Here is a 7,908-nt window from a genome sequence, read left to right as displayed (position 1 = left end):
CTCTTCAGAGATGAACAAGGCAGACTGGCTATCCCTGAGGAATAGGTGGTGGGACAGTCACCTTGGGAATCTATATGTTCTACTTCCTTCTTTCATCTCTTGTCATTAGAAGCTGGTGAGATGAGTCTTGATAGCCCTATGTCTTGAAAGGGTGTACGGCCTAGGAAAACAGAAATATAGGTAAAGGTCATGAGATAGCACTGTACTTTAATGATGTGATTACATTTTAAAAAAAGACAGCAAACATGAATAAATCGGAACCTGTCTGGGTCATAGGTCAAAGGATGGTAAATGTGGTTTGACTATGATAGTGCTGGGAGTCTTCCCTAAATCTCAATGGCTGGATTTGGATATGGAGAGAAGTCTCTTTAATGTTGTTAGATGGCTGCTACAGGCAATTGTGTCATTATGAGTAATGCTAACTTTCCAAATATAGATTAGAGCAGAGGTGTCCAAATTCTAAGTGGCCATGGACCACATACCCTGTGGGACATACCAGCAGACACCATGCACTCGTGCAGGCTGCATCAGGGTGAGCAGTGGCCTCCCTGGATTGCATAGATGCCTTTTGCTGCACCTTGCAGTTATTTCCCAAGGGCTGCAGCACCACCACTGAACGCATGTGCCTGGGATCACCCTCAGTTCCCTATATGCCACACTGGCCCACTCCCTGGGGCAGGGACAAGAAGCAGAAGCCAGAAGGGAGTGGGAGCTCAGAGACTCTGGCTGCTGTTACCACTCCCTCTGCATTGCTCTGTCTGCAGCCAGGTAAGAGCCCAGGGGCCACAACTTAATCTTTTGTGGGCTGCATGCTGGCTGCCAGTTGGGAAAGCTTTGGACTAGAGGAAAAATGCCATGTATGACAGTTGGGGCCCATATACTCCTGGATGTGATAGCTGATGGATTTCTTCATCAGATGGTCATTGATCCAACAAGAGGTAATGCTGTTTTAGGCTTGGCAAGTAGCAAGGGTTTTATAAAAGGAATTGGGAGTAAGTGAGTACACACACTGTAAATTAAATGAAAGGATACAAAAAAAGCGGTGTGTTACAAATGTTCTTGATTTCCAAAGAAAAACTTTGGTAAGCTTCTGGTTTGTGAAGTTGAATGGCTTGACAAATCCTGAGAGTTTAATATAGAGGAATTTCTGAAAGTTGTATCCCAAATAAGAGAGCAATGCGTAGGGAAGGGATCCAGACCTAGCTGAAGAAATAACTGCCATAACTGGGATATGGGGAATAAGCATAGAGCCTACAAGGAATGCTGGGGGGAAACTAATCAGCAAAGAACACTGTAAGCTGTATATCTTGTATCAGGGAGTATAGAGATACATTGGAAATTGCCAGAAGTTAAGTCGAGTTAGGGCTTGCAAAAAGAATTAAATATGGACACAGAGCCTTTAAATTAAAAAAAACCCCAAAAACAAAAATGGGAAGGGAGTGGGTATTGTAGATAACCTAGGGATAGCCCCAAAACTAAATGAATACTTAGCTTCAGTTTACAGCAAGGACCACAATGGTAGAACATGGAGGCAGAGGCAGGTTGGCTGCTGGTAATGGCAGACTCGAAGTTACCATGCCTAGGTGAAATCAGAATTCAAGGAGCTTATTGCACTCAAGGTGGAATGGAAGGAAGGAGACAGGACCAGGTACACCCCATATTCCTGGAAAAACCTGGTGCCCAAAGCTGCAGACCTGAAACCAAGAATTTTGAAACAGCTGTCGAATTGGGGGTGGAACTACCTGATTGGGCAATAGCAGTTTACCCCTATCTAAGAAAAGTGGGGAATCCAGTAATGCTCAGTACAGGGTCAGACACTTAAGGAATTGCATGAATTTCTGGGGTCATATCAGTTAGGAATAACTGAGGAGAAATGTATTGGTGTGTTAGTTGATTATAGGATGACCGTGAACTGCCAGTGCTTTATAAACCTATAAATATTTATATATATATTGGACTTAGTATTTCCAGGAGAGAGAGAGGAAGGTATTAATGCCATTGTACAGGGCCTTGGTGAGGCCTCATCTGGAATACTGCATGTGATTCTGGTCACCCGCATTCAAGAAATGTGAATTTATATTGAAACAAGGGCAGAGAAAATGTACAAAGGTGCTTAGGGCGGTGGGGAGCCTATATTACGAGTGGACTGAAAGATCGTGGCTTGTGTAGCCTGTCAAAATGAAGAGCAACCAAAGGTGTGATTTGCTTTTGAGAGGGCTGAATACCAGGAAGGGAAAAATAAGTATCGAAGCAAAAAGAGTGTTGGCACAAGAGCAAATGGGTATGGGCTGGTTATGATTATATGTGGATTTGGAATTAGAAATGGGTTTTTAGCCAGCAGAGGAGTGAGGTTCTGGAACAACTTCCCAATAGTGGAGGCAAAAAACATAACTTTCTGAATTGGAATTTGGATCTATTTATAGAAGGGATTAAATGAAGTGGTTGCCATAACAGAAAATGATTGGACTCTGTGACTCAGGAGGTTTTCTTCCAATCCATCGTTCCTCTGCTTGCCTGTTTCCTTTCCCTATTATAGAAGAGTTGTGTGCAGTTCCTGATAGAGGTAGCATTTATTCATTGTGCAGCTCCATTCAGCATGTTTCTGCTCGCTTTCCAGGTGTGGGATGCCTGTTCAGAAGCCATGATCATCTTTGATGAGGACAACTTAGAAGACATGGGCTATATAGTGGAAAATGATGTCATTATGTCTGCTCTGACCAAGCAGTTAGAAGCAGTATCAGGTTGGTGGCAGTTCCTTAGTTTTTTTTTCTCCACATGGGAACTTTCAGTAAGTTGCATTCAGAAGGGTCTTGGGAAAGAAAGAAGAAGAAATTTGTCCAGCAAATAACTGAGGCTTAGGGAGAGGTTGGGGGTAGACAGAGAGGGGCAAGGGTTCGGAAGGGATCCTTCTCTGTCTGAACCCTTTAGCCCGGGTCCTTTACCAAGTATCCATGCATGCTTGCTTGTGCTTTAGGAGATATCTTCAGCTTTCTGCATAGTTCAGATGTTTGGGAAGTATTCAGGTGCTGCAGTGATGAGGGCTTGGGCAGATAAATTCTTCCCTTGGGTCCCAAAAGTTGGAATCTGGGGCGGGGGTCAGCTCTGTGTTGTGTAGAATGCTTTGGCTTTTTTTGTCTTAGACATAAAAAAGGAAAACTGCTATACTGTGCTCTGACCCAGATACTTTGTGTTCTCCTCAGACCGGGTGGAGGTTTTCTACAGGAGCAGAGCAGTCGGGTATTCCTGGGCCCTTCCCTATCAACCCTCTGATACAAGTCCTTGGGTGCAAATTGATTTAGCTGATGGACGCAGACTCCAGACCAAACTGCTGGTAACTAAAGCTTTTATTTCTGTTGCTCAGGCACCATCTCTTGCCCAAGTCCTTGCACTGGATTTGGTTGAGATTCCATAGGAGGTGCTGCTCTACCAGCATGGAGCGTTTGAGTGACGTGAGTTGCTGACTGAGTCAGTGATGCTAAGGAGTGAAGCCTGCATCCTGGGGTGTAGTGGGTTAAAAGGGACTGTGCTGAGGTAGAGCAGGGCTATAGTGGCCACTTCATGTAATTAAAAGAAATCACCTAACCAAATGCAGAGGGAATGTCTTTTGGGCACTACAGATAATGGGGTGGAACTCTTGACTTTTTTTTTTTTCTTTTTTTAAGCTGTTAAAGATGTGCTTGTCTCTCATTCCCATACAGATTGGAGCAGATGGTCACAATTCCATGGTCCGGAAAGCAGCTGGAATTCCAGATGTCTGCTTTCAGTATGACCAGTCAGCTGTGGTTGCTACTCTTCACTTGTCTGAGGTGAGGTCCCACAAACAAAGTATTCCTGAGCTGCAACAGCTAAACCAATGAAACAGGTGAGGCAGGATCCGCAGTTCTCATCAGCCCCTTGTTTCTTATGCTGTAGGCCACAGACAACAACGTAGCATGGCAAAGATTCCTTCCGTCAGGGCCAGTTGCTCTTCTCCCAGTAAGTGACTTGGTGACTTCTGTGCTTTCTGTGGGTATTTTTAAATGTGCTCCAGGGGTTGGGTTGCTTTAATTAGAGCGGCTCTGAGAGGCACTCTAATTAAAGCTCCTGCAACATCTTGTGTATCAGTGTCCCTGTGCTTCAAAATAGTGGCAGGGGCATTTTAACTGAAGCTCATCAAATGAGCTTTAGTTAAAGTATCCCTGCTGCTATTTTAAAGTGCCGGAACGCTGATACACGAGATGCAGAGGCTGGCTGGAGCACAGTAGTTAGCACAGTCCAGCAGATGCGATTATCGAGTCTGCTCCAATGCGCTCTAATTACAGTGGTTAGAACAGCCTCCCTGCACGTCTGCTGGCACCCTACCCTTTCCCACTTTGATCATTTTAGACATTTTTATGTGTGCTGTAGGACATAGCACCGGGTACTTTAATTAGCAAGCTGCACTCATTAGAAGTACCCATGCATCACATGTGTCAGTGTCGCTGTGTATTCCCGTGCTGAAAATATGGCGGCATTGTGCTTTGAACTAAAGCTCATCAAACGTATTTTAGTTCAAAGTATCCTGCTGCCACTTTATCAGTGCTGAGATGCATGGCAATGCTGGTGCAGCTGACGTGGAAGGCTGCTGGAGCTTGTCGATTTCCATGTTCCAGCAGACTTGATTAATTGAGTCTGCTCATCAAAGCAGGCTCTGCGCACGTGTATAGGAGCCCTTTGTTCTGATGACTTTGCTTCTTCCTATCTGTGCCTTGCTATGTTAGCACTTTACGGAAAAGGAAGCATGTTAGTTCAACCTGGCTCCCCCGTGTCTGTATGGATCCAGGTGCTTTAGCGGGGCTTTTTGGCACTTTTATCTAAAGCTGATTCAGTCAGCTATTAGACGTTGAGTGAGTCAGATCAAACTAATGTGATGCCTCTTCTGGGCATGTTCTGTATTCGGTGTGGGAGTGGACCAAGCTCAAAGTAAAGCACTGTTTTTTGGGTGTTTTTTGAACATCTGTAAGCAGCCTGTTTGCTTAAGGGCTCGCCTTTCTATAACTCTGTTTTTTGTCTTGGTTTATGTAATTTCTGTTTGGATTTTTGGGTCTGCACTACCTATACATTTCAGTAGAGGGGTGGTGGAGTGAGGGTCCTTGCATGGATTATGTAGTGTGTAGGAGGAATGAGGGTAAATTCATGGACTTGCATAGTCTTCCTTGATACTGATTCTTTGGTTCTCTTGGAGCAGCTCTCTGACACTGCCAGCTCTTTGGTTTGGTCCACATCTCATGAACATGCATCTCAGCTTCTCAGTATGGATGAAGAAAGCTTTGTGGATAGCATCAACTCTGCCTTTGTGAGTATATCAATATTTCATGCTGTGGAGATTGAGCTGACTTTTGTTGCTGTGATAGAGTCCAGGAAATTGAAGAATGGTGCCAAGAAAGCTACCATATATTCTTGCATGCAACATGCCCTGGAAAATAATATGCACCTTGTTTTATGAAGAAAAAAGATCTTTCCTTATAATAAGTAACTGAGTAGCAGCAACTAGGAAGCCCAGCCTGCGCATTGTTTTGTTCCCTGTGGATACTGCAGATTTTATTTTGTTTCACCCAGTAAGCCGCAGAACCTGCTCTTACTGTATTTCATGCATGTATTTTCACTTCAGTTTCTAGCAGCTGTTTTTGGAGGAAGTGTGTGGTGTACATGATAAAATACAAATTTTCACTCCTTATTCCATCTCATTTTATGAACTGTATGAAACTAAGGAAATGTTAAAGTGAGTCAAAAGTAATTTGTGTTAGTGCAGCATATCATAGAAATCATAGAGAAGCAGAGCTAGAAGGGACTTCTAAAAGCCATCTAGTCCAACCCCCGCCTAAGGCAGGATCATCCCTATCCAAACCATCCCATACAAATCCATAATCTAAACTCTTCTTAAAACTAGTGTCAACCCTGACATAACACAAGGCATAATATCCTAGCCTGTTACAGGTGAAGTGGGAAAAACATGGGAGCCAGTGTCCTGCTTCTATTAAGGGTTGTTAATGTACGCTCAAGAGATCCCAGGTAGAGGGACTTGTAAAACATGGCAGATTGCATACTGTTGAGGGAAATGTTTTAATAAGACTCAAAACAGTAGGTGGCTACTTTGAATAAAAATAGCCTCTCAAGTGATGGTAGCCAGAGGTGCTTCAAGATATAATCATCAGAATTGGAGGTAGGAACAAATGCTTCTCTTCTGGAATGCTATGCTGTGCCTGGCTCCTTGTGATCAAAGACCTGAGGAAGAATCTTGCATTCAAAAGCTTGTCTAACTTTATTGGACCAACTATGTAGTTCAGATAAAAGATATCACCCTAAGAAATCCTTGTCTCTCACATAATTTCAGGTGAGTGAATAATTGGAGATTTAATTCTTTCCAGATTAATCTAGAAGTGACTGCTTCTACCAGGACACTGGATAGGGCGGCCTCTTAGCTTGTTCTGGCATGTTGTATGGACCTTGCTTATGATAAGCGTGTCCTAGGAGTAGCATCAAGCTGACTTAACAGAAAAACCTACTGCCAGGTATTACCCCATAGTGCATGTGTAGGTTACATCTGGTCCTAATGATAAAAGGTGAACCCTGTTATTTCTTTGAGAGCTTCAAGGGTAAGCAGTACTTGGAACCAACCACACCCACTGTTACACATAGAAATGCCTAGTCAATTTCCTGCAGCTTACTCTCCAATCCTTGGTGCACTTCCCCACTATTTTGTGTTTTCTCATGTTATAGAAGAACAAACTAATCTGTATTTATGTGCAGAACCTATTAGTGTATACTTTGAGAGGGGATAACAACAAGGGAGGTGTGATCTCGTGCCCCTAGGGCACTTCAGCTTTTTTCATTTGAGTCAGGCATACCTGGGAGGTGCCCTATCCTAGTATTTCCCACTTCCAGTATATTTTCACAAAGGGCATCTAGGCCTTTAACTTCAAGCTCTGTATTCCTTCACTGCAAGCTCCAAGTGTCTCTCTGGATTTTGAGTCTTCTGTCATTCCAATTTTGTTACTCTGCATTAAGGAAGCTTTTGGCTTTGCATCACTTTATATTTGCTGGTAACTAGTCTTTATCGACTCTTCTTTAAGTACGATAGCATGGGCTCTTCAGTTTGCTGTAACTGGTTCTTAGAAAAATAACATGGATTATAACCAGACTGTCTAACCAGTGGACAAAATGTCTGCTTTAGATAGGAATATTAGTTTTAAATACTCTTATGATTTTACTTTGATTACATTTGTATTCACTTTTCTATTAGTAGAATTACAGGGTGACATTTTTAAATACACTTATCAATCAAAAATATCTTCCCCAAATTATGAAGCAGGGGAGTTAATATAGGATACCTCAAGCAACTCCAGAGTGGGGAGTTCATAGAACAGGCATCTCAGGGATTCACTTTTTGTAATTGTAATTACTGCTGATGGCCACAATGGAGACTGAGCTGATTTTAAAGAGGCCAGACCCTTCTTCATCTGTGATCTGACTTGTTTGTTTTTTTGGATGGTTGTGTTTTCAGTTTTGTTAGAATGATGTATTTGGGGCCTGCCTTTTTTTCTGCATCAGGCCACGTTGCATATGTGTTTGTATAAAGCAGGTGTCAAAGATGTGTGCTGGATCCAGCCTGCGAAGTGGTTTTACCAAACCTGTGGTGCTTCTGGAGGAGCCAGGAATTTGGGAACGGGGCCCACTGCTGATTTCCTGGATATAGAGCCCTGTTGGGACATGCCAGCAGTGGGGCCCAAGCAACAACTGAGTTAGCTCTCGCACTGCTGCCAGATCTAGATCTGGCCTGGGGGGCTGGTTGTGTTTGACATCCCTGGTGTAGAGGATTAATGTGCTCCTGGAGCAGGGACTCTGCCTCCTCTGTGGTTCTGCAGTACCTTTCACACTGGAGGTGCTGCA

The 7,908-nt window shown here is 43.4% G+C and overlaps 1 protein-coding gene across 1 annotated transcript in view; it reads left to right on the top strand.

The window, feature by feature from the left end:
* COQ6 (coenzyme Q6, monooxygenase) overlaps window positions 1-7,908 on the top strand; it is a 33,542-nt gene that overhangs the window by 9,808 nt on the left and 15,826 nt on the right. Inside the window, exons 4-8 of the mRNA XM_019518843.1 lie at window positions 2,618-2,741; window positions 3,201-3,331; window positions 3,699-3,806; window positions 3,913-3,975; window positions 5,207-5,314. Of these exons, the coding sequence (XP_019374388.1) occupies window positions 2,618-2,741; window positions 3,201-3,331; window positions 3,699-3,806; window positions 3,913-3,975; window positions 5,207-5,314 (534 nt within the window). The remainder of the gene's footprint in view (window positions 1-2,617; window positions 2,742-3,200; window positions 3,332-3,698; window positions 3,807-3,912; window positions 3,976-5,206; window positions 5,315-7,908) is intronic.

The sequence above is a fragment of the Gavialis gangeticus genome, unplaced genomic scaffold (genome assembly GCF_001723915.1).
Source record: "Gavialis gangeticus isolate Ggan-Ray unplaced genomic scaffold, GavGan_comp1, whole genome shotgun sequence".
Taxonomy (NCBI): Eukaryota; Metazoa; Chordata; order Crocodylia; family Gavialidae; genus Gavialis; species Gavialis gangeticus.
This window is presented reverse-complemented; position numbering and strand designations above follow the sequence as displayed.